Source organism: Morchella sextelata, assembly GCF_020137385.1.
Source record: "Morchella sextelata strain SCLS chromosome Unknown scls_17, whole genome shotgun sequence".
Classification (NCBI taxonomy): domain Eukaryota; kingdom Fungi; phylum Ascomycota; class Pezizomycetes; order Pezizales; family Morchellaceae; genus Morchella; species Morchella sextelata.
In genome coordinates, this window is record NW_025408632.1 from 1,024,065 (window position 1) to 1,050,011 (window position 25,947).

Here is a 25,947-nt window from a genome sequence, read left to right on the forward strand (position 1 = left end):
CCCCGAGTACAACTAACCTTACTCTACGTACATGTGTGCATCAAGTCTAGACTTTAATAACAAATCTCTAACTCCCAGATCCTCGAATACGTACAGCGCGTTTGAAGCTTGACTTCTTCGCTCGAGTTCGAGGCCATGGAGCTCCCCTGAAAATTGACACGCGTACTTATACATACATACCAACAACCCTGGCTAAGCACAACGGAAGTGGGCCCGTCGAGAAGGACGTAAGCAATCAGGATACCTACATGATTGCGGTATCAAAAACTGGTTTGCAATTTGATGTCCTTGTGGAATTGCTGAATATGTGTTGATAGACAGCCCCTGCCGTGTGGACCCTAATTTGGGTTCCACAGCTAACTAGGGGGCTTATGTCCAGGGCTTCAGCCCAGTTTCAAATCTAGTTGTAGAGTAAGTTGCCTCTGCACAACGTGCTCGCGTCTCCCTCCCCCTTTCCCCTCTTATCCCCCTCCTTCTCTACCCCCCCAAGTATAGAAAGCCTCCCCGATAGACAATTGACCCCATCTTGTTTCAATCGCAGTTTTTTCGTCCAAGTTATATCCAATTCTGATTTCCGCCAGCTATCATGTCTTCAGATACGTGAGTGGATTTCCCTGATTTTCATGAAGCTACAGTTGCTGAGTACCATTCTCTAGATATGTTGATGTTCTCGTCATTGGCGCTGGACCTACTGGTCTAGGTGCTGCCAAAAGGTTGAACCAGCTTGTACGTCTCTATCTATCTTAATGACTTCAGAGATATCAAGCTAATAAACAACATTCCTCCAGAACGAGGCTTCCTGGCTCCTCGTTGACTCTAATGAAACCCCTGGAGGGCTTGCTTCTACCGATGTCACACCCGAGGGATTTGTGCGTCTCTTGATCCCCTTTCAAAATTCTGTTACTGATGGAATACGGTAGCTCTATGATGTTGGCGGACATGTCATTTTCTCTCATTACAAGTACTTCGATGATTGCATCAACGAAGCTCTTCCCAAGTCTGATGATTGGTATACACATCAACGCATCTCCTACGTCCGTTGCAAGGAGCTTTGGGGTAAAGGAATCTTATCCAATTTTGAGAACAGGCCGCTAATTTTATCCAAGTTCCATACCCGTTCCAGAACAACATTAGTATGTTGCCCAAGGAAGACCAGGTTAGCTGTATGAATGGCATGATCGATGCAGCTTTGGAATTCCGAGTTGCAAACACGAAGCCAAAAAACTTCGATGAGTGGATTGTGAGAATGATGGGTAGGCCATTTTTTGAATCTGAATTTGACTTTGCACTGATCTTTAACTGACACTTTCAATCTCAATAGGTGAGGGTATCGCGGATCTATTTATGCGACCATACAACTACAAGGTTTGGGCTGTGCCTACCACCAAGGTAAATTCTCAAGATCATTATAAGTTTGGTTCCTTATACTTATCATCAACCTTGTCAAATTTCAGATGCAATGCGAATGGCTTGGAGAGCGTGTCGCAGCACCGGATCTCAAGACTGTTACCAAGAACGTCATTCTCCAGAAGACGGCAGGTAACTGGGGCCCTAATGCAACATTCCGTTTCCCTGCCCATGGCGGTACTGGTGGCATCTGGATCGCTGTTGCAAACACCCTACCAAAGCAAAACATTCGCCTGGGTAAGAGTGGAACTGTTGAAAAAATTGATGCGGAAAAGAAGGTTGCTACTTTGGCAGACGGAAAGACTATTACATACGGAAGACTCGTCAGCACAATGGCCGTTGATGCTCTGTGCGAAAAGATTGATGACAAGGAATTGGTAACCATGACCAAAGATCTGTTCTATTCTACCACCCACGTTGTTGGAATTGGTATTCGAGGCGCGAGACCAGAGAACATTGGCGACAAATGCTGGGTAGGATCTATTATTCTAAAATTTCTATCTATTGAATCTAAATTTGTCGACAGCTTTACTTCCCCGAAGACGATTGCCCGTTCTATCGTGCAACTATCTTCAGCAACTATTCTCCCAACAACCAGCCACAAGAAAACATCAAGCTACCCACCCTCCAGAAAGCCGATGGAAGCAAGCCTGACTCGAGTGAAGCCCAGGGGGGACCTTACTGGTCATTGATGATGGGTATGTTAACGTGTGATTGTGTTAAGAAGTAACTATAGGCTGACAGGATTTACAGAAATTTCTGAGTCGTCAATGAAACCAGTTGATGAGCCTAACCTACTCCGTGATACTATTCAAGGCTGTATCAACACCAGTCTCATAAGTGCAGATGCCGAGATTGTATCTACCTATCACAGACGATTCGATCACGGATACCCTACACCCAGCCTGGAACGCGACGGGGTTTTGAAGCAGCTACTTCCTAAACTACAAGCAAAGGGCATTCACTCAAGAGGTCGGTTCGGCAGCTGGAAATACGAAGTCGGAAACCAGGACCATTCATTCATGCTCGGTGTTGAGGCGGTTGATAACATTCTTCATGGAGCAACTGAGCTTACCTTGAATTACCCTGACTTTGTCAATAGTCGTGCCAATACCGAGAGAAGCCTTATTGAAGGCAAAGCGCTTTTTTCGCAACTCCCCGCCTATCAGGATGTTGAAAGGAGAAACTAAGAGTGGAATACTATACATTGAATCTTTTTAGCAAGCGAATTTTGGGTGATGAAGGAATCTTTATATATCGTTTTAGTTTTAGATATCTATACCCTCAAACATATATATTACATCATTCATAGAAGGGCTGTAGAAATTAGTACAAGACATATACGTGTATTATTCCAAGATATCATAAAGACCAAACCTACATGTAGTAAAATGTCTTCTAAAATTTTCGTAATAAAAAGTTCGTGCTGCGGCGGCGGTAGTCTACTTGGTCTTTACAAAGATCCTGGGTCCCTTACATAAAAGTGATCAAGGCCAGATATCTGTTCACATGTCTCCCGGAGTGGATTTGATAGGTTTGGCTTAGGATCCTAGAGCTTATTGAACCAAGCTTTTGTTCTTTATTAGGTTGACTTGATTAATAACAATCCCTAGGGTACTGTAGGTATATCATTTGTCCTCGTTATGCAAACCATGTACATACATGTATGTAGGTACACATATATTATATGTATCCTTTATTTAAACCCTTACATGTAGTTACGCACAAAATGGCTAGGATTTTCTTAAGTCGATGAAAAATTACATTGTGCTCGATCATATCAAATCACTCGAAATTACATCCATGCAGTATCAGCTACTTATGCAGGGAAATGAGATGCGGGATCTGATCTACTCGTAACTTCCTGACGTTTTTGAACGCGACTGATATTGCATACCATACAAAAATACGCCAAGATCCTGATTTTGGGTGTATGCAATAGTGGCCCAGTCCAAAAACGCCAGGAGACTACGAGTACAAGCACTAGCAGCCGCCCTGCCGCCCTGCATTGTTCGAGTACCAAAAGAAGGTAGGACCTCGGAAAGAATACCCGCCACCCCCCCCAACCTCCGTTTCTACAGATAAAGCTAAATGCATGTTCATTATTCTTCAGCGATTAAAGTCAAAATGATGATAATTTTGATTTGAACTTTGTTTGATCATGACTATAGGACAAAAAGGAAAACTCTATAATAATAATAATAACAGAATCCCAAGCTTTAACTTTATTCCCCGGGCTACGCCCAGCCCATAGATAACCCTTGCTTCCGAAAACACAATCGAAAAAAAGAAAAAAGACAGAACGTGACAAACAAAAACGGATATAACGCCTGAATAAAAGACTTCCCTTAATCTTTACGGTCCCAAGAAGAGAGTGAAGAAAAGAAAAAAAAATGAATCTATTCGACAGCGGAGACACCGGCGCCGGCCAGTACTGGGTTCTCGATGTCGAATTGGAATTTGAAGTTCTTTCCCAACTCCTTCCTCAACACGGTCACAATCGCGTGAAGAACGTTCTCAAAGACACCCATGCTGGCTGGGTTCTCCTTGTCATTCTCGTCGCCCTGGTGGACACCGGTCTTGACAAGGCAGGTTTTCCAGCCGTAGAGGTTTCCGCCAATGATGTCGGACTGCGGGTTGTCTCCGATCATGTAGATGTTCTGGGGAAGTACCTTCTCGGAGTGGATCTCCTCCATCCATGAGGTGAGGCACTCGTCGGCGTAGGTGTAGGTAGCCTTTTCGGGCTTTCCGTAGATGGTACGCTCGAGTTCAACACCAGTGATGGCCTTGTACATGGCCTCGAGGGCGAGACGGAAGGTACCCTGGGACATACGGGGGTACTTGTGCTCAGTTGGGCAGAGAAGATCGCCTGGAGAGAATTGTTAGTATTTTCGTTCAAGTCTTGTGGAAATATTCAATCGGATACTAACCATGTGAGAAGTAGATAGGGATACGCTGGCTAACAGGGTCCTTGGCCTTGGTGCCTAGACGACCGTTCTCGGACTGCAGGAGATCCATGATGATCTGTGCGTCTGTGGCGTAATCTCTTGAATCAGAGAAGACAAGGATAGCATCAATGTTGTGCTTCGTGAAATCTCTTGGTCGTGCAGACGCCCTCTCCCATGTTCCGAAGGTTCGGTATGGGGCAATGCTCTCGTCCCAGGCGACGATGTCATTGGGGACAACAACGTCCTTGAAGCCGTACTTCTCAGCAACCTCTCGGCAACGGTAGCCCTCACCACCTACTACCAAAACGGTGTTGTAGTACTCTGCCAAGGCAGACATGGGGGTATGTGATTGGATGAACTGCTTGGTAGAGATGGGAGAGTTCAAGATCTTACTAAGCTGAGCACAACGCTCTGCCTCTGGCTTTCCAGACCCGTTGGTCAAGAAGATGTGAGGAATCTTGAGACCAAGTTCATTCTGTCCGTTAAGAATCTCCAATGTCTTTGCACCCTCGGGAATGACCCTGTCACCGTGGACGAGGACACCATCGATATCAAAGATAAAGGCAACGTTCTTGGCTGCTGAAACCTTCTCCTGAGCAAGATCCTGAGCCTTGGCAGCGAGAATGTCGAATGAGGGAACCGAGGCAGGAAGATCAGGGCGGTAAAGGTGGGATGGACGCTTGACTCGTGGGATAGGAAGAGAAGCACCGAACGAGTTTCTTGAACCTCGGCGCTCTCGCTGAGAGGGAACAATCGACAATGAGTGCATCAACTTCTCGGATTCTCCGAGAGCAGAGCGAGTTGCTTCAATCTCAATGACTCCGGAACCCTGAGGTGCAGGAACTGGCAACTTTGGTTCGCTGAATAAGGCTGTTAGAATATTGATACTTATGTGTGAAGATGGTTGGAGAATTGCTTACGTCTTTCCTGAAGTACCGTTGGTGTTCTCGACGTTGTTCATGTTGGAGGTAGTCATATTGAAGTTGTGGTAATAAGGTTTAAATATTTGAGTGTAGTATATAAAGATGTTGTGGAGTGAGTGTAGTGATTTTTGGAATGATTTTGAGAGGGACTTGAAGGGAGAGACTATTAGGTATTTATGTGACCATCCCTTACGTCCGGCCTTGATCATCAAATATTCGAAATAGACACTAACTCCTTCTCGAAACCCGACAACAATTCTTCGATTGCCAAGATTGGATATAGTTGCTCAATGAGTCCAACGTTTCCGGGAAGCGGGTGCCGTACTCTACAATGTACATGCTTGCAATTGTTACAAGAGGGTTTTGAAGATGAGGATCCTTTCACTCGGCTGCAGTACCAGCGCCAATCTACCGATGGTGCAATTACCGATGAAAGACTCACTATGTTAGGGGAGAGGGAAGGGGGGGGGGGGGGGGGTTCTGCTAAGATCTTGCTAAGAGAGAAAGATCAAAACTCAGTGAAAAAAACGGGATCTGCAGATAAGTACATGTTCAATTTCATAATTTCATGTTTACTCACAAGCTCAGCTCAGTTGATATCTCCAATTGCTCATTATTAGCAATTAAAAATATTGGAAATTGATTACAATGGGATGACATATTATATTTCTTAGGGTGAATGTTATCTTTGATTTCGCCCTGCGTATATTAATTGTAAAGTACCCGCAGGGCTGTCCTTCTTCAATCACGCCTAAAGCGCTTATCAAGCAGGCATATTGATGGCCTGAGAACCGATCGTTCGTCTGAAGAAGAGAGAGATTGATTGAGTTGGTTGATTGACTATGATGGATCTGTATTGGGAGTGGAGAGCGTTGTCGCGTACTGATAATGACATCCCTGCACCCAGCTTCAAGCAGCGGGTGGACGTCAGAGATGTCTCGGGCTGCTACGTTCTCGGAAGAATCTAATGCAGCTAAACCTTAGTCGCACCTGCGCGGAGGCGGCCGGAGAGCGTGGGCGCGTTGGCATTGCGTCATACTTTCGGCACTCCTGAAATCGAGGTATCGGACGTAAGGCCGGTAGAGCAACCAGGCAATGAAATTCCCTCGGGTCGGAGTCTCTAGTCGTTCCCTCGTTGTCAGTCTCGGTTCGAACATGGATTTGGGTAGAAAAATTTGACCCTTCCGAAGGGATCGACAAAGTGAACCTGCATAGGCGGCTGGAATACGGCCTTTTCGGTTAACTGTAGATGAATCCGTAGGCTTGGAGGCGGAACACCCTGGCGAAACATGCACAGCGAAGTCTTTTCGAAAATGCAGGCCGTGGTTCCAGTAACCTTCTCCCGGCCAGATCTGCACGCAGAACGATTGAGAAATTCACTCGATGACATCAGTGCGGGTATTTTCATGTCGGGAGAACGCAGTTTCGTTCTGTTCAAGACGGTATAGTATCAAAGTAGATAATAGAGCGCTGTGGGCCGACTGATAGAACGATCATCACCTTCTGGAAAGAAAAGGATAGATTGAAAGAACGAAAAGCACAAGTCCCAATTTCTAAACAACCCCCCTCACACAAACACAAATCTCTCTCCTTCAAGAACAACAACATCATCAACAATAACATCATCATCATGTCTTTGGGAAGAACCTTCACATTGCCCACTGGAGCAAAGATTCCTGCTGTTGGATTCGGGACCTTCGCCAACGAGGGATCAAAAGGTGAATCCTACAAAGCTTGCCTTGCAGCATTGAAGGCTGGATACAGGTAATCATCAAAACCATTTGAGTACTTTTACCATCAAGAGATTAACACCGGGTTTACAGGCATCTTGATTGTGCCTGGTACTATCAGAACGAGGAGGAGATCGGTGATGCCATCCATGACTTTCTCAAGGAGAGCAACGGGGCTGTCAAGCGTGAGGACATCTTTGTTGTCACCAAAGTGTGGAACCACCTGCACGAGCCTGAGGAAGTAAAGTGGTCCCTGGAGGATTCATTGAAGAAGCTCAGGCTTGATTATGTCGACCTCTTCCTTATCCACTGGCCCATTGCCGCAGAGCGAACCGACGAGTACATGCCCAAGATTGGGGCTGATGGCAAGGTATGATGAACCCTGTTAATCAAGATAGCAAACGGACGGCACAACTGACAGTGCTTCTACGTCTCCAGTATGTGATCAAGCACGACCTCACCAACAACCCTGAGCCCACCTGGCGGGCCATGGAGGAGCTCTACGGCTCCGGCAAAGCCAAAGCCATCGGTGTAAGCAACTGGACCATCCCAGGCCTCGAGCAGCTCCTTGCCTTCGCAAATGTCAAGCCTCACGCAAACCAAGTCGAAATCCATCCCTTCCTGCCCAACGAAGAGCTCCTCCAATACTGCAAGGAGAAAGACATCCTCCTCATTGCCTACTCTCCGCTTGGCTCCCAGAACCAGGTCCCTTCAACAGGAGAGAAAGTCTCGGAGAACAAGACCCTGAACGCCGCCGCCGAGAAGACGGGCCACACGCTGGCGCAGACCCTGATCTCATGGGGCGTCAAGAGGGGATACTGTGTCCTTCCCAAGAGTGTCAACCCTACACGCATCATCAGCAACTTCCAGGACTACGATATGACCGAGGAGGACTTCCAGGCCATCAACGCCGTTGCAAAGGGAAGGCACACGAGGTTCGTGAACATGAAGGATACCTTTGGCTACAACGTCTGGGCAAACGAGAAGGACGAGTGATTTTTTTCGCATTGGGGCGTTTCTTTTATTTTTAAGTTTTTAGCTAGGCATTGAAAAGAATTGAATTCTGTTTTTGCTTTGAAGTGTAGTTGGCTATCGTGCATGCGCAAGCGAGTCATTTCTTATCACTCGCCCGTTTTATCCTGCTGATTAGGCGCCAGCCCTATCGAACAAAACGTTTTGCAACCGCCCGCTGTCAAAGTTTAGCCCCCACATGAAGAAACCCTAACCCTCACGATCCTCCCTGATCTCCAACGTGGCAAGGCCAAGCTTTTTTCAAACTAAAACAACACCCACATGTAGCAACCCTCCAAAAGGCCAATGATCCCAATCACTGGATTAGTTATCTTCGCTACCTCATAGGCACAATCTTCCTACCCGAATAGATTTTGATTATTGATATTTGGCGAGGAAGTTCCCTGTTAAAGGCCAGATATGTATTGATATTTTCCTTTTTGGGTTTAGTAGTGCCTGTGGGCAGAAGGCGTCTGTTTCTGTATATAGATAAAATATGGTTTGCCCTTCCAAAATCATCACAACCGCATCTGCAGGGTGTGAAAATTGCTTATATCTAAACGAGACGAGCCTCCTCCCTCCTTGCCATTTCGGGAACGGTGACACATAGGGGGAGAAAGGTCATCATTGATCTTCATGAAGACAACGGTAGATCTACATGGTAACGGGTATTATCCGCGCTGTAGTAATCATGTGTAGCCGACAAAAGAATGTAGCCTAGACCTTCTGGGGACCTCCGGTGGTAGAATGCAACTCTTGCAAAAAAGTAAAGCTGGCATGTGCCGAAACCGAGTGATGCACGGTGTCTCATCCGAAACAAAACAAACGTGTTGCCGGTTTTCCAGTGTGTGTTCCTGCACGGGAAAGGGACCATTGGTTTCGATAAGACTGCTGTTTTACAATGTTTTATTAATCATCGATATGCATATATGTAGGTGCTATTTACGTATCATTACGGTAGTTAGGGTGATGGGATGAACACATACTGACTTATAAAGGATAGATCGGAGTCCCTATGATGCATGAAGAGCAATTGCGCTTCCAAACCGAACCGATCGCTCTTTGTTTCCCGCGTACCCGGGTTCCCTTGTTGAGGTTGGTCGTTGGTGTTCTCACTAGGTGTGGCCGCTTCATAACTCCTAGTGGAGCCTCCAGCGGCACCAAGGAAACCAGAAGTCCTGGTGTTTGATAGTCCCTTCTTCCCCCCTGAGCTGAACATATTCGCGCAGTCTGCGGCCTGGCCAGCCACAACGCAGCGAGGCTCGGCGACAGTAAATAGTCAGATCAACTGGCGCAGGCACAGTTGTGTGTTTGGAATTTGTAGGCTGCCTTAGCTAGCTCCTGGCCAATCTCTGTCATGGGTGTGGTGCATTGATTTCACGTATCTAGAGCCTTTTCTTGATCTGCACAAGGCGCTACGATGGTGTTGGTATTTTGTGATGAACATTGCAGAGACGATAGGATAGTGGTGCAGCAGAGGGTGAGGATGAGGACAGATAGCGTAGGGATAACAATCAACCCTGACCACGGCTATATATATCCTGCACAGATACAAACACGCAAGCCGAAGCGCTGATAAACTTTCTGGGTTTGTCGCAAAGATACCTCGTTCGCTCATATTATGTTAAACATTGGTCGGATGTTTTGGTTTTTATTTTTGCCAACATTGAATGGCTTGCCACTATGTAGGTACTACGTAGTAATTTGCGAATCTATCATCATAGTCTATCTAATTCTAATTCTCTTATAATATATGCAGCTATATTGACATCATATTTCTTTCTAATTTATTGACTATCGGGATACATATATGGACGGCTCGCTACGATAAGTGACCTCTCTTCGAGCCTTTCAACATTGCTTTAATGGCGTTTGGTCATAGCCAGTCACTCGCCTCGGCAAGACCCAAGTTTCTCGATACGTGCTTAGCCCTGGCATCTATGATTATAAATGCATATTCAACTAAGCATGAAGTCCGCCCTAACTAAAACAAAGAAATATATAGATGCATTCCTGTGACAAATGAGAAAAAACGACGACGAAAATCCCATATAATAATGAAAAATAAAAGAAACAGTCATTGCGTTGATTAATCAGTTCAATTCCCATTTTTCCGTCCCACTGAAGAAAGAATAAGATATGAAAGAATAAAAGGGGAAAAGTTGAAAATAAAAACAAGAAACCTAACCTTTTTTCTTTTTTCCACCAGCACTACAAGTCCTCTCTACACTACCGCCCACACCGCTTTTCTTCGTTGTCAATCTTCATCATCCCAGCCTCCGCCAAAATTATTGGCACCGTTACTCCTTCCTTGCCCAAAATCTAGCTTGGCTAGAAATTCTGGTGGGACACTGGGTTGATACTTTTTCTCCCGCTCTCTGTTTGTGCCGCCTAACCCTGCGCCGTAGCTTAGTAACATATCTGTACTCGTTGGCAGCGAGAAAGGGAGCATGAGTGCAGGATCGAGGAGCAGATTTTCAGGCGCATTGTTGTCTTCTTCTTCCTCTGCTGGCTCGGATGTATGGAGACCTCCTGGAGAAGTAGCTGTGATGAAAGGCGGTGTTTTTGACGGGGAAAGCGCAGTACTTGAACGGGAGCCCGTAGGAGTAGTGGGAGTTTGAGTCGCCGAGCGGCCACCCGAGGACATATTGGATGTTGATATAGATACACTCCGAGATTTTCGGCGTGCTTTGGAATCGAAAAATGATACATTAAGATCAAGAAGGTATTTCATTCCTTCGCGGTTCAAGGTCTTTTCGCCAACTTCGGGCCTGTAGTTCTTCGTCGCGTGGAGAAGCTGCTGTGGGTTGAGTCGAGTGAACTGTTGCGTTGTGGACTGTAGCGCACTAGGATCTTCACCTAGGGAGGTAAAGCATTGTAGCCATTGGAGTAGTTGGATGACTGGTACCAAATGTCGTCGCGCAGCCTCGATTGTATTCTCGCCGCTTGTTGTCAGTGAGCCGGATTCGTAGTGTTCGGGCTGTCTGTTATTCGTCCGTGCCCAGTCTTCAAGTGTGGAGACATTGAGACGGATCTGCATCGCTTTTGTTCGGGCAAGGTATTTACGGTTCGACATGATGCGATTGAAAAGCTCTGCACCAAGCCAATAAAACAATTGGCTCAGGACTTGAGAAATGATCACTGAGTGAATGTCATACAAGTCCAATACGAATAATGTCGACGAGAGTAAAGATGTTATATTTCTCGGACTTGGTTTTGCGCGCTGTTTTGGGGAAGGCGGACGGAACCGCCGTTCTCCTGCTGGCTCGGGCGATTTTTTTTTAGTCTTGAATAACCGCCATTCGTTCTGAAAATGAACGTCTTCAAACCCAGGAATGGTTTCGTGGTCAAGCATGGCTTGGTCGAGGACCCTGTCCATCCTCCGCTCGGCATCCCGAATGATGAGGATAAAAATCTCGTTTATCAGCTCCGAAAGGTTTTGTTGAAAGTTTATTGTTGCGCCTACGAGACCGGCATCTTTCTTGAGATAGTGAAGGAGTAGGGTTGCATTGGAGATCCAAAATGCAAGGATCGTCATATCCCATTGATGCCGCTCCACTACGTTATTGATCTTCTCCATTGCCGAGAGAAGTAGTCGGGAAAGAAGCTCCTGAGAACTATGATAATGGGCATACCGGGCGGCCAGGAAAAGTACATTCGCAGGTACTGGCTTCTGACTGGGTGATCGCTGCGGTAGCATATTGGTGATCACAACCTCAAGCACTCGATCTAGCTCATGCTCTTGAAACACAAACATTTGATCATTCAAACATCTATCCCACACGAATTCCTGCCCTTCTTCTTCTTCCTCTGACTCGGGTAGCTGCTATAAGTCAGCAAGCACACCCCCGGCGTATATTCGGATATCCGCACTCACCTCCTGTTGCTCATCCAGTCCCAAACTCGATAAATCTACCTCTAGATTTATGGCACTCTCCATCATCATCCGCCTCTTGAGCTCATTCTCCGCCATCTCCTCTTCAAACCTGTCCTGCGCCAAGCCTGTGTCGTAGAAATCGTCACTGACCCCCGCCGAGCCAATATACCCGCTCTCGTGCAAGTAATCCGAAAGTTCGCTATTTGGCGGCATGAAATCAAACGCCGTTCTTCCCGAAGAGCTCTTAATCTCACCCGATGCTCCATGGTCTAACAGCAGCTTTGCAATACCCTTATGGCGATTCGTCATGGCCCACATCAGCGAGCTCCACTGGTGCCTATCCTGTTGGTCTACATTTGCACCAGCGTCCAACAGCGCAGAGACAACATCTTCATGTCCCTATCGCAAATTCCACCTCGAATTCAGCCAAGATACCCCCCGCCGGCATTGCGTGGAAAACCATAAAAAAAAACATGACTTACGAAGCAGCTCGCATATATCAGTGGGCTAGTCCCCTCCTCATCCGGTGCATTAACATCGATGTATTTTCTCCCCTTGCCCTCTAGTATTCTCCTGCATTTTCCCTCGTCTCCGTTGCTGGCCGCCATGTTGAGCGCACGTTGTAAATGATCCGTCTTCTCCTTGTCCGACAACTTCGGATTATCGGCAATCTCATCCTCATCTTCCAAGCCCGACCCATCATTGAAGGCAGCCTGGGCGGCCAGCATAGAGACAAGGCGTGTATCGCTATCCGCAATTCCCTTTACGTCATCGTCTTCATCGCGAAAGTCCGGATCGAGGTTGAAGTTTAACCTGGCAGGTACCGGCGCGGTGATGAATTGAGGCTCACCTGTAAACCGAAGATGGGGCATCATCGCTCCGTCAGTACTACTGGTCATCATGATATTCCTAGGTTTGCGTCTGGAGTCGCCGGGAGATGAAGAAGCAGAAGAAGCAGGGGGAGTAAAAGAGGAATAGAAATCATCTTGATCATAGGGATTATGATAGTGCTGGGGTGGGAGGTAGAAGTCCCTAGAGTATGGGGAGGGTTTCGAATCGGAGGGTGCCATACCACCTTGCCAGGCGTCGTAGACTTCGGTCTCGGTAGTGAGAGGAGGCGTTCTTCGGCGGTCGTCTAATGACGTTGGGAGGTCCGCGGGGAGTACTCTGGGGACTTTTGGAGGAAGCTCAAAGCCGTTGAGCGGATCGCCTAAGTCCATTAGAGGGGATGGGGCGGGGGGAGAAGAGGGGATATAATAAAAAAAGACTGTGGTTGTTGGAGTGTGTCCTGTAATACGGGGCTGCGTATGCGTATGTCCTTCGTAAGATGATGTAGAAAGATGGCTGTGGCTGTGATTGTCAGTGTTTGCCTGATGGCTGGTGGTGGGGGGGTGAGGGGGGGTGAAGCAGTGGAGGGAGCTTCCTCGTAGGCCGGAGTAATGCTTTACTTACTTTTCTATGCAAGACCTATCAAGATTAGTACCTATCAGATATCAGATCCAAGGCTCATCAACTGTCTCTGGGGTATTCTGGAACGGATGGTGATGTTCCAATGGCATTGGCAAAGCTCCACGGTGCCAAGACTTATGCAGCTTCCAGATGGTTTACGAGGGGTAAAAGGAGCTCGGGGTTGTCCTCAACTCCAGAGAACATCCCTGGCCAGATGCCTCTTTCGGAGCGCATTACGAACACCATCCAGTCCATCGGGTCGGTGCGTTTGGAGTTTCGAGTTCAAACAACATTTTCTGGAGAGAACTGGGGTTTACAGCTATATAGGTCCTCCGTGGAACAATCAAACTGTGGACTTTAAAACAATATCTCTCTGCTTAAGGCCCTTAAATTTCCCTTTGTTCTGTGGTTTGATCGAGCGGAACGCCTACCATCCTTTGCACATAGAATGTAGCAAGAAATAAACACAGGAGGGACCGGCTCGATACATGTAGATAGAGTACAATATATCGATCTGTATTTAAATATTTCCTTTTTCACGAACCCCGAGGATTCATCCGGATCTCATCTGCGCGTTTCCGTACCGCGATGACGCAAGGAACTTTATGCGAGACGCCAAGGGTCAAAGACAACGGTGCTACAATGCTATGATCAAGATCCATCCTCTCGATATACATTGTACTCGGGGTCGCTGATACCTTGTAGGTCATGAGGCGCCTCATACACCATAACCTTCACAAAAAATTCGGGATGAATGAACTTTAAACCGAGCATAATATAATGAGTGCCTAGGAACAGGGAAGAAATATATTCGACGGAATTTCGCTGTGTATGCGCATCCTTAACACAATCTATGATCAAAACAATGAATTCATCCTGTTTACACGATGATCGCGAAGAATTACATTAGTCGGTCCGATGAGTCTCCCAGAACCCAAGCATACACTAGATCGAGTGATGTTTCGTGATTGCTAGCCAGAAAAAGAGGCTAGCGGGCGAGAAGCGTAGCCTAAAGCTTAAGCTCACAACATATGGCTACATGTACGTACATCGCATCATCTGCGTGCAATCCCATCCAGGATACAGAGCTCCAACCTTCTCTTGCTGGATCAGTTGGTCTTTTTCTACTTTGTGTCGACTTCGTGGCCGAGCCAGCCCATCCAAGTATCATCGCAACCTACCGGCCGGTACTTACAGCCGAACTTTGATAGCCCCTCGCAAATAAAGATACATCGTTCCGTTCCCGAATTTCGCATGCCACGGGCTCCACTATGCTACGAAATAGGATGGTGCTACAACCATATCGGATTCCCCTAGATTGGCGAGTTCTAGTAGATCACATTCTGAGGCCTCTGACTTAAAACGGCGTTATATTTACGCGTGTCGCCAGATTTGTGATCTCGATTTTGTTACCGCGAGACAAATCATTATGTATCTGGTAGTAAGAGTTGCACGTCTTATTATAAAGTCTTCAAACTACTAATAGTTACATTGGTGTATGATACCAAGTGCACGGTTCCAAACCCTCCAATTTCTGACTTTGTCTTTATACTGACCCCTTTCTAGCTATTGTACCTATTATACATCGGGGATACAAGACCGCTGCTCTGTATCATTGATCATCAGCTGGTACAGTCGACAAATCATTGGGTGTTTCCAGACCCTGCCTCTTCAGGAGTTAGGATTTAGCCTACTTAAACCCAATTTCCCGCTTTCAACCATACCTCCAACGACTGGACAGTTACGCTGAGACGAAGTTTATAGCATGCTATCATCTCACGAGATACATAAACTACATGTACTCAACTGCTCCGTTTGGCACCCATATATTGCCAAACTGGGAACAGCTCCTAGCTTTTGAGAAGATAATAGATCCAAAGGGTCTCCCGCCCTCGATTTACCTTGCACGTGTACCCACGTCGTACAGCACTTACTATTGAATACGGCGTCTAATTAAAAGTTCCTCTCGGCTGTTGGTCAATGACCAAGCGCAGTGCAGTGATGTTGATTAACTAAGTGCTTTTTTTTATTTAAGCGACACCAATCCTCACTATCAAAGCAGCGGTGAGATCGAATGGTAGTACAAACCATGTGCCTTTTGGATTAATCATGGCGGCACAGATGCTGGTAGTAATACCACAATCAATCTACTTATTCAATATCAATTCCATTTTTGGTTAGTTGTTTACTATTAAGACTTGAGCGAACCCAAAGCAGATTTATCCTAACGACTCTTAGTTTAAAGGGGTTTAAGCATGAACTCAATCGAGAAGATGTGATACGGGGTCCGAGACATGAACATATAGTTATAAATTGACGACACTGGATTATGTGTCTAATATAGGGGCCTTGGTCTTTCTTCTCACATCTTTACTTCTATTCGAAGATTAGGACCGTCTATTACAATGGCTCATATATACCTAGCTACCGGTTTACTGACAACTCTTTCGCTCATATCAGGAGGGTGCGCTGCACCTGTGTCACTAAATATCGTTGGGCGCGATGTAGCACTTCTTGCAAACTACGACTATATTGTAGTCAGAGGCGGTACGAGTGGGCTTACTGTTGCTAACAGACTAACTAAAGATGCAGATAGTAAAACTCCCGAACCCCTATATCTGCGATATTCCAATGACAATAAGCTGACTGTGTAAAACAGAAACCGTCCTCGTCATTGAATCTGGAAACCTGTAAGTTGCAGTACACCATGTGATCATCAAGACGTTATCCCTCGTACTAAACCCTTAACTCCTACAGCGACGATCAAGAAGACGGCGTCCTGGTTCCCGGGCTCGCAGGTGGTACCGGGAAAAAATACATGTACAACATGACCTGCGAGCCCCAGCCTGGTATTAATAACCGCACCTACAGCTTTCTCGCTGCACACGTTGTTGGCGGCGGGACTGTTGTAAATGGTCAAGCTTTTGATAGAGGGTCAAGAGGTGACTATGATTTGTGGGAAGCTTTGGGAAATCCAGGGTGGGGATGGGAAGGGCCACTTCCGTACTTCAAGAAGGTATGACCTTCTTCTTCAGATTGGATTCAATTGAGGCGGGTCTATATATAAGATCGTATATATAATTAACTTATCCATTAGAGTGAGACCTTTACGCCCTCGCCGCCCGAGATTGTAAAGGAATGAGGGACGGAGTACGACCCTTCCGCCCATAGGTTCAAGGGACCGGTTATGTCTTCGATGCCAACATACTACTACCCTGCTATGAGTAAGTTCGAAACTCTTCACAATATAGGCCCTTTATGCAAAGGGCGTAATATAGCGATAACTGATATTACCCATCCTCTTTTTAAGAATTTGTTTTCAAAGCCTGGAAACAACTCGGCATACCATACTCCAGAGACGGTACAAACGGCAACGCACTTGGTGCTTTCTTCTTTTCCAACTCAGTCGACCCGGTCACCCGCACCCGGTCCTACGCTAGAACTGCGCACTATGAGTCTGTTAAGGGCCGCCCAAACCTCCATCTCTTGACCGGTCAAACTGTCACCAAATTGGTTATTGAGGGGAAAAAAAGCTTCTGCTGTTAAGGTATTATGAGATATTGGCCTGTGTATTGAGTACTGAAAACTGAATATATGAGTAGTTTGCGTCCTCGCCAACCGCTTCAACCACAACTGTATCAGCGAAGAAAGAGATAATTCTTGCCGCAGGGTCAGGACATACTCCGCAGATTCTACAGCTATCTGGTATCGGACCTAAGGCGCTTTTGAAGAGTCTCGGGATTCCGATAGTGGTTGATCTGCCGGGAGTGGGGGCGAACTTCCAGGATCATCCGTCGTATTATACTGCTGGATTATGTAGGTGACGGCTGTTTAATTGAACCTGAAGCTAGAAAATTTACTGATGCTACTTGCGTAGTCACGAATGATATGAACCCGAGCCCGGCTAATATGTCAAACGCTACTTACGCGGCGGAGATGCTGGCCTTGTATAAATATAATCGCACAGGTAAGTCTTTCCCGATTCAAATGCCGGGGAAGTGTTGTTGTTACATAGAGACTCCCGAAACCCTTTCATCTTCGTGGATCACAGTCACTCACTCGTTCCATAGGGCCATACTCCAACGGCTTCGGCACAGCGGGCGCCTTCCTGACCCTACCGGACATTACCAACAAAACCCGAGTGTCATCCCTCCTCAACCTCATCCGACAGCAGGATCCCTCCGCCCACCTCCCAGCCAACACCGACGCAACCGTCATCGCCGGCTACAAGTTCCAGCGCACCCTCCTCACCACCTTCATGGCCGCCGGCCGCGTCGCCGTCAGCGAAAACGCCTTCGGCGCCCTCCCCAGCATGCTCAACGCGCTCCAAAAACCTTTTAGCCGCGGCTCCATCTTCATAAACTCTACCGACCCCTTCGCCAACCCCGTCGCCGACTACCGCGTCTTCTCCAACCCCTCCGACGTCGAGATCTTCGTCGACATGATCAAGAACTTCCGCCGCGTCGTAGGCATGCCAGCACTCAAAGAGCTCGGCCCGATCATAACGAACCCGGACCCGGCGACAGTGAAGTCGGACGAGGATATCAGGGCGGCGGTGAGGGCGAATGTGGTGCCGACGTTGGCGCACCCTAGCTGCACGTGCGCGATGATGAGGAGGGAGCATGGCGGCGTTGTGGATGCGCAGTTGAGGGTCTACGGCGTGAAGGGGTTGAGTATTGTGGATGCGAGTGTGATGCCGTTGATTCCGGCGACGCATTTGTCGAGTATGGTGTATGCGGTTGCAGAGAAGGCGGCGGATATAATAAAGGCCAGGGCGTAGGGCTGGGTCTTGTAATGGATGGATGTATTTTGGTAGTTAATACAGAAGTATATAATTGTGGTTGATACGCTATACAATCATGAGGACCATGATATGAGCAAAAATTGAACTTCTAAAGGGGGTTAACTCATGTAGGGGAGGGACGGCAGGCCAGATGAACCGGATTGTAATCATGATATATCACTCGATAACGCGCCCACAAACTGAGCACCTAAAGAGATTCAGACTGCTGGCCGGTCGAGTGATCATTCATGACCACAACTACCCGTCACTACGACGAGTACTCAATGGCCCCCGTGATTCGCATGACGCCCATAATATAACCCCTAAGAAAGAACGACAACAAACCAAAAAAACAACTTCAGAAGACCACCAGAATACAATAACCCTAACCCCGATTTTAGACACAAGCGCAGCAAAAGAAGGAGCGCTCTCGCTTCTACCTCTTCTTACCCAGTCACACAGTCTTTCGACCAAGCCTGGGAGGGACTCGAACCACCTCTGGTGATGCGAGTTAGACCTCGGCCCCTCTGGGCGACACCATAACTATTAAGCTACAATGGCAGATGACGGAATGGGGTTTGTTCAAGGTTCCTATGGCATTTAGCGGGTATGTATGCGTGGTGATCACGCGAGCAAGTATGCCGCCAGAGGCTTGTGTTACTACGACTACCAGTATGGTTAGATGCCGTCATAAGCTGTACAACGTACGCAGCAGGTAGAACCTTATTTGAGTGCCTGGAAACGCTGTTTAGAGGAGACAGGAGTTGGTAGTTTCATGAAACTCAACGAGATTGGAGCGAGTGATTGGGTGTGATACACCTCCATCTCCAGTGATGGGCAAGATTGATTGGTTGGTTCACTCATTTAATATGTGAGGATTGATTGATTGATTACTTCATTAATTGTATTTAATATGCGAGGATAGTATGCAAGCTTAAGAGGAAAGTTGCACCAAGACGAAATCTCAAGACTTGCGGGAAAACAACAAAAGACTGGACGGCGAGCGAGAAAAGACGTCTAAAACGCAGGTTAAGAAAAGACGGGGCGAAACCGTCTCCGTAAATCAAGCCCCACATCAACGACCCAATAAAAAAAAGGGTTTCCAGCCCCCATGTCCCAGCGCAGCAAAAGGAGGAGCTCTCTCGATTCTACCCCTTTTTACCCAGTCACACAGTTTTTCAACCAAGCCTGGGAGGGGCTCGAACCACCGCTGGTGATACGAGTTAAACCTCGGCCCCTCTGGGTGACACCATAGCAATGGCAGATGGTGGTATGAGGCTAGTTCAATGGTCTCATGACCTACATGTACTTTCCGTGCCAGAGCTAGGGAGGGGATGTACGTCTTATGTGTGGTCGACAAGGGTAGAAATCGTTCTTTGTACTACACGACTTGTGACGGACCTGGACCGGAGCTTTGGCCAGGCTGCCGATGCTGTGATACTACATAAATTTTCTAAGGCAGACGAGCTAAAAAGAATATCATCATGCCTTAAAGTCAAACGCCAGCATTATATATCTAAAACGTTGGTTTTAAACAACCCTTTCGGAATACAATGTATTATTAAAGCCTTATTTGAGTCTTATAACATACTTAAGTACATTATAGGACTTATCGGAGGCTTATGTTGAAAAACAGCTTATGTATCCTCTAAAGGTCACGCAAGGTTTAGACAAGGCTTACGTGGTTCTACGACGACTTTAAGCCATCTACATTGAAACTCCAATTCTTGGCCTATCGTCAAAGCTTCAAATTTTCTTTTGTCGTTAGATTATCTATAATTTACACCATAATATACAACTGGCGGACCAGCATACATACCCGAGTACACCGCTCCCCCCTCGAGCTCGAGTGTATGACCCACAAGGCATACACGCTGGTTATTTTACACCTGAAATAGCGGCTCCTTACGTTCCTTCTTACTACTTGCGCCTTGGGTCGCAGTGAAGCCAGATCCTCCGGGGGTGACGAGGATCGGGGGTGACGAAAGGCTGGGTACGAGTGATTATATATGATGCACGCCCCACCTCCGGCCCTCCACCTCTCATGATTTTTGAGTACTTACTTCATATATATAGCAGCCCCATGCTTATAATATTTAATTTCATAGCTTTATCCAGCCTTAGATTACTACTACAAGTAGCAATGTAGTCAGGCCGCCAGTGCTATACATGTACTAGCATACGCACATATAAAATAACTTTACTTATCATGATGAACTAAAGAAACGAACGTACTAATGTACTATGAGTTTATGTATGGAGGGTATACTATACACCGTATCAGTCAGTGAGGTTAGACAGCCGGGCTTTGCGAAACTTTCTATACATGGGCTTTAGCACAAACAGAAGGACCTAGCTCCTATGATCTCTGATCTCTACATAGAATTTGATACAAGCCGGTACGTATTTGAAGTTCCCTTTTCTAGCCGTTCCAGACCTCATCACTCTTCCAGGAATTGCCTAGCGAAACGAGGTCTACTTTTGGGACTTTCCGGATGCGTACACCATATATGTAGTTTATATACACGCAGGGTAGCACATATATAATACATGCTTACTATAAACATATCAACAAAGTCTCCTCACTTCTCGTCCTCTCTGCTAAATCATAGACATCTCACGTACAACAACGCGAATTGCCTACTCAGCTAAACCAACCCTCAGATTGAAGAGAAATCTCTCAATGAGTGAGTTTCATGGGCCGACCAAACCCACTTAACCCTTGAACTCGCTCGGAGTAATCCCTACCATCCACTAAACGGGGCCAGCTTGAACCTAAAGCTACATATCTCCGCAAGAAGAAGTGAGTAATGTGGACTGTGTTATACGGCGAGATCCAAGCCAGCAGAGAACCTCATGGCTGTTATTCGCTGTCCTTCTTCACTCACTGCATTTAGCAAAAGAATATCTTGTATTCCCGATCATTGACCTGTTGTTGTAGTCCACATCACCATCACCACCAGTAGTATCAATGTCTCCGGCGGCTATGAAAGCCTTAGTCCCCAATGAGCCGAGCTAGCTTAAACGTATCGTCCAGAACGACATAAGCCGCCGGCCCTTGAACTAAACAACACAGAGCCAGGACTAGAAGCTAGCAGCACGGCCCCTCATGCATGGTACGTACACCCTCATCACCCAGACCAGAACATTAGCCGCTGCTCCAAAGTCCTGAGTTTCAATGACCAAAAAAGAAAATCTCACTGGGCCCTCGTGTCTTCGATGGTACTAATATGTTCTCATGGATCTTCGGATGTCTGATTTTGTCACTGCTGTAATGCCGGAGGGAAGGGGTGCATGGGCTTTCATTGTCCCCGTGTTCCGCAATGCGATCAATGCATGGTGAATTCACCCCTGGAGAAAAGCTAGCATCTGGACTTAGTCTCATGGATTCCCACATTCTAGAAAGACCACTACTCGTGTCACAGGCGAGGTGGTTACCTGGTGAGAATAAGTACGTCGAGGATCTTCCACCTGGTTGGCCTCGAGCGGCGCCATGAAGCATATAAGTGCTCACGGACTTGCGACTTCTTTTTCTTGTCTCTCCCGGCGGCTTAAGTCTATACGCAATTACATGCAGCTCTGTGTACATGTTTTATACTGATAGGAAGGAAGCATAACCACGCCGTGCGAAGAGGAGAAGAAGGAGTAGAAGGCGGAGCAGCACATACAGACCTGAGAGCATGGGCATGTTGGATTCTAGGGCATGCAGTATTAGAGCACGAGATGGTAGGGAGGTGCTCGGGGATTCTAGATCTGGCGATGGAAAGCTCTGCGTCTAAAACTTCTCGAGCTCTGCTTTAGCAGGACGGACTGCCAGCTATCAAGATGCAGGAGGGATAAGAAAATATGGGTTCCACCAGAAGACGGTCCGGATGCTCGGTATATATAAATAAAGGAAAGAGTCCAAGGTCTCAAACAGTCTACAAGTACAAAAGTGCCGCTGACTACATGTGCCATGCTCACTCGGTGTATTAGTGACGCGAGTGATATCCTATGATTACAATTCCAGATACGGACAGAACTTTTATTTTACATGCTGCCGATTCCGGAAGATGAACTGCATGAATCAATGTATGCATGTTTCACTAAGGCTTAAAATAAAGAAACTCCGATTAAGTGTCGGATTAATGTACTCAACTGTGATTGAGACAAGTGTAAAAAAAGCAAACACTCTATTCTAAGATCTAGAGTAATCCTAAACCAGACTACTGATATCTCATGTCGTACTCACTTATTTCTGGGCCCAGAATTATCCTCCACGTCTTCTACACCATTATTATTAGCTTCCTCGCCACCACCGCCGCCATTTCTCTCATACTCCTCATCATCAAATTCCTCATCAGCAGGTTCCACCTCCAATGGCCTCATCGCAGCTCTCTTCCAGAACTTCAGAGTATTCTGCCCCACCAAAGTTCTACCCCCCGGCTCCGGTGTCGCAGCCCTAACCAGCGCCTTATGAAACTCCCGCGCTTCATGCTCCAGCCCAAGCACCCTGAGACACCTGATGATCCTCGTAATTCTGAGATGATTATGGTTGAAGCGGCACAACCAGAACCTCGCTTTACGCCGAAAGTCGATTCCTGACGCTTCCCTGATCTCGAACCCGCAGGCGGCGGTGGTGATCGCCTCAAACCCATAAAATTCCAACATGCGCACTAGACTCTCCCGCATTCGCTCACGGAGCTCGAGGCGTGTTCGGAAGGCCTCTGCAGTGTGTCTGTCGATGCGTGGGGCGCTTATGTTGAAGGGGGAGGCTTCGGGTAGCGGAAAGAGCCATTGGATGTAGTCGTGGTGGTACTCTAGATCGCGGTCAGGGAAGCGAAGGATCTCAGATAGAGTGCGGTCCTCCGAGTCGGTGCCGCCATTGGGGCGCGTGTAAAAGCTTATCAGCCGGTTGGTGGTGGTGGGGATAGTTAGGGTCTTCGGAGGAGGTCCGTTGGGCCCCGAGTCAGCTCCAACTTGAGCAGCAGCACCACCTTCTTGGCATTGATCTTCTTCTGAGTTGGCACCACTTCTTGTACCTCCCTCAGCAGCAGCAGGAGCGGAATGATTTTTGTTGTTGCTTGTTGAAGATAAGTTGATGGCTGCTGCGGTTGAAGCTCCGTTTGTTGGGGCTACAGGTGTTAGGCTGGCGAGGAAGCTTTTTGGAGGGTCAGCTCTTTTAGCTGATAATTTGCTCATAGCGATACGACTGACTTTTGATGTCATTATGGAGGGGGGTATGATATAACAATTGAGGTAACGGATGAAAAATTGATGACCAGGAGATGGATCGAATGGGGAATCCCTTGCAGCAATGGAGCTTGAGCTTGGTGAAGGTGAAGCTTTGACCAGGATTCAAGGAGCACAGACACGTCTGGGGCTAGGGTTGACTTTGCAGATCACGTGCATGCATTGCAGTGACAAGACCCTTGGGTCTCCAACCGCACCTCGATTACAACAACCGCCCAACTTGGGAACAAGAGTTAAGTACATGTATTGTAAGTATTTATATTTCTTGGCACTCTCCCGTTTGTACCAGTTTATCCAAATACTTACATACCGAGAAATAAATTCTCCTATCTACTGTATCAGTCAAACCCCCGGGTCGGACTTTTTGCACCTACGAAAAAGGGGGTTGAAGGGGGGAGGGGGGAGGGGGGAGGGGAGGCCAAGTCCCAGTTTCCCAGGTTCACTGCAATCCTAGTCAAAACACCCTATGTATCATCTCCCTTCGCTTGCTCTCCCGTCCGTCAGTTCATCTTACGGTCCATGCGTCGTCGTCGTTTCGACCACCGCCGGCTACTGCAATCCCGCACCCTCCCCCCCCCCACCTCTCTCTCCCCCTCTCCTAGTCTGCCAGCCAACGGCTCCACGGTTCACAGCATTTCAAAATGTACCTATGTCCTTAGCTGCAGTGCAAGTAAGAGGGAACTACAGATTCCGGTAGGGTTATTTCGAAAGTGGGTTCTCCGTGACCCGATAGTCCTATTGGCCCTTAAGAATTTTTTGCTACGAGCACAGACCAACAAAATCCACTCTTTTAGCTCTGACTTTCGCAATAATTCTACCGGAAACTGTACACAAAACGAAGTTACCACGCATGTGTAGAGCAGGGCATATTCACGGTACCGACCGTTATCAAGCATGGATACATGTATGTAATAGTCAAAAAAAAACGACACCAGAGGCCGGGTAATCAAGCCGGAAATAACGTGATGATCCGTGACAAGGATCTCCACAGCGCGCGCGCGGCTGAAAATAAATAAATTTCCCCAATACCAGTCCGTGTGCCAAGTATGTAGTCGTTGACAGCAAAAAATAGGGCAGAGTAACTTAGGTACAACCACCCCCCCCTTCCCCCCGCTCATAAAGCAATATCCCTTCAATCTCATCGTCATGAAACAATTGTACTTCCTAGTCCAGTATATATAGCATAGGCTACATGCCTCTAGCCCAAGGCAGAACAAATTGCAAAGTAGTGACAGACAGAATAGGTAAGGGGAAAGAGCTCGTTCCCGCGAGATTCGAACGCAATTGGAAATTAGAGGGATCTTTTGCCTGCATGCAGCATACAAGTACTCTACCTTTACTCTAGAGTAATCTAGAGTAAATATGGTACATGTACATGTACATGTATGTACCTAGGTAACGCAGAGTACAGAGTAGGTACATATGTGCGTTGTGTAGAGGGTAGAGTAGAGCGAAAGGAGGAGAAGGTACCTTCATGGACCTGTGTCACACAGCCGGCGCCGCACTTGAACATTTTCATCCTTCTGTTGAACTTCCACTTCCACTTCCACTTCCTTCTCAAGCACCCCTGCGCTGCAGTGCAGCTAGCAGCGCAGTAAGGATAGGACCAAATCTCTCACTCGAGAATCTTCCACCCAAAGTACCTACGCTACCTGGCCCTTATATATTCCCTACGCTACCCAGGAGCAGAGTAAGCAGCTAGCAGCTAGCCAGTCGGTACGGGCACCCCCGGGGGTAACATCATCGCATGGGATCGGAATCGATGGCCAATGATTCGTGCTGACCGACACCGAAAGCTCTCGCGAGCGGAATTGTATGCCGTCTGAGGGATCATTGTACGACATGTAGGTACATGAGTGGAAATGTAGCACGTATCGGGCGTAAGTACCCTACTCTGTCCAATCCACGGTCCGAGTATAGATAGAAACCTTAGCAACAAATCCAGATTGCCTCATCAGGATAGTCGTATGGAATTAGATACCACGATGCTGCACAGTGTAGGCGAATCCAGGGATGATCCTCTCCCAAGGTTGCCTTTATCGGTACTGTCACGAAAAGAGACAGAATCTCAGTTAGCCAAGGTTGAAATAAAAAGCAATCATATAGAGAAGATCTTTTCCTTCCCCTGGACGACTTCTCAACCGACATAATTTTTACTCTCCGGGACACGCAAAACAAACTTCATTGACGAACTGCTTGTCCGAATCTGGCTCTACACCGACTCGACCGCCGAGCTCTAGTGCAAACTACACGTGAATACGCGTAGTCAATCTCACCTCTCCCGGATTTTGAAAAAAAAACCTCTCTTCCATCATAAAACAAAAACAAACTATTTGGAATTAGTTGTGCATGTATGAGTAAACATGCAATTCTGCGGCGGCGGGTTGTCCTACGGTAAATAAACATGTTGAAAAAATATTCCCGGCACGTGTCTGTAATCTGTAGAGTGTCAATGACCGAAAAACCCAGAATTCTCCCCACACAAAAAAGAACGAGGTTTTTTTTTTTTTTTTTTGTTTACGTCCCGCTCAGGCCATTTGATACTTCCTATAAACGATGAATATACATATATAATTTGTTTTTTCAA

The 25,947-nt window shown here is 47.0% G+C and overlaps 7 protein-coding genes across 7 annotated transcripts; 4 read left to right on the forward strand and 3 right to left on the reverse strand.

Moving 5' to 3' along the window:
* Positions 1 to 586: 586 nt before the first annotated feature.
* On the forward strand, positions 587 to 2,597 carry H6S33_004379 (uncharacterized protein; the record flags this gene model as incomplete). Its single annotated transcript, XM_044835733.1, has 9 exons — positions 587 to 600; positions 657 to 726; positions 789 to 869; positions 921 to 1,056; positions 1,107 to 1,253; positions 1,322 to 1,389; positions 1,455 to 1,880; positions 1,934 to 2,105; positions 2,161 to 2,597. 9 exons carry the CDS (start codon positions 587 to 589, stop codon positions 2,595 to 2,597), a joined length of 1,551 nt encoding a protein of 516 aa, XP_044691117.1.
* A 1,209-nt stretch (positions 2,598 to 3,806) lies between these two features.
* H6S33_004380 (uncharacterized protein) lies at positions 3,807 to 5,331 on the reverse strand (the record flags this gene model as incomplete). The annotated part of the gene is made up of 3 exons (XM_044835735.1): positions 3,807 to 4,276; positions 4,338 to 5,215; positions 5,276 to 5,331. The coding sequence occupies 3 exons, from the start codon at positions 5,329 to 5,331 to the stop codon at positions 3,807 to 3,809; spliced, it is 1,404 nt and encodes a 467-aa protein (XP_044691118.1).
* Positions 5,332 to 6,908: 1,577 nt separating this feature from the next.
* Positions 6,909 to 8,004, forward strand: H6S33_004381 (uncharacterized protein; the record flags this gene model as incomplete). Its single annotated transcript, XM_044835736.1, has 3 exons — positions 6,909 to 7,042; positions 7,102 to 7,378; positions 7,447 to 8,004. 3 exons carry the CDS (start codon positions 6,909 to 6,911, stop codon positions 8,002 to 8,004), a joined length of 969 nt encoding a protein of 322 aa, XP_044691119.1.
* Positions 8,005 to 10,276: 2,272 nt separating this feature from the next.
* On the reverse strand, positions 10,277 to 13,116 carry H6S33_004382 (uncharacterized protein; the record flags this gene model as incomplete). Its single annotated transcript, XM_044835737.1, has 4 exons — positions 10,277 to 11,842; positions 11,897 to 12,295; positions 12,379 to 12,746; positions 12,969 to 13,116. 4 exons carry the CDS (start codon positions 13,114 to 13,116, stop codon positions 10,277 to 10,279), a joined length of 2,481 nt encoding a protein of 826 aa, XP_044691120.1.
* A 2,634-nt stretch (positions 13,117 to 15,750) lies between these two features.
* H6S33_004383 (uncharacterized protein) lies at positions 15,751 to 16,487 on the forward strand (the record flags this gene model as incomplete). The annotated part of the gene is made up of 4 exons (XM_044835738.1): positions 15,751 to 15,940; positions 16,005 to 16,035; positions 16,103 to 16,361; positions 16,443 to 16,487. 4 exons carry the CDS (start codon positions 15,751 to 15,753, stop codon positions 16,485 to 16,487), a joined length of 525 nt encoding a protein of 174 aa, XP_044691121.1.
* A 45-nt stretch (positions 16,488 to 16,532) lies between these two features.
* On the forward strand, positions 16,533 to 18,125 carry H6S33_004384 (uncharacterized protein; the record flags this gene model as incomplete). The annotated part of the gene is made up of 5 exons (XM_044835739.1): positions 16,533 to 16,569; positions 16,656 to 16,858; positions 16,948 to 17,161; positions 17,223 to 17,312; positions 17,416 to 18,125. The coding sequence occupies 5 exons, from the start codon at positions 16,533 to 16,535 to the stop codon at positions 18,123 to 18,125; spliced, it is 1,254 nt and encodes a 417-aa protein (XP_044691122.1).
* A 4,230-nt stretch (positions 18,126 to 22,355) lies between these two features.
* On the reverse strand, positions 22,356 to 23,336 carry H6S33_004385 (uncharacterized protein; the record flags this gene model as incomplete). The annotated part of the gene is made up of 1 exon (XM_044835740.1): positions 22,356 to 23,336. One exon carries the CDS (start codon positions 23,334 to 23,336, stop codon positions 22,356 to 22,358), a length of 981 nt encoding a protein of 326 aa, XP_044691123.1.
* Positions 23,337 to 25,947: the final 2,611 nt, after the last annotated feature.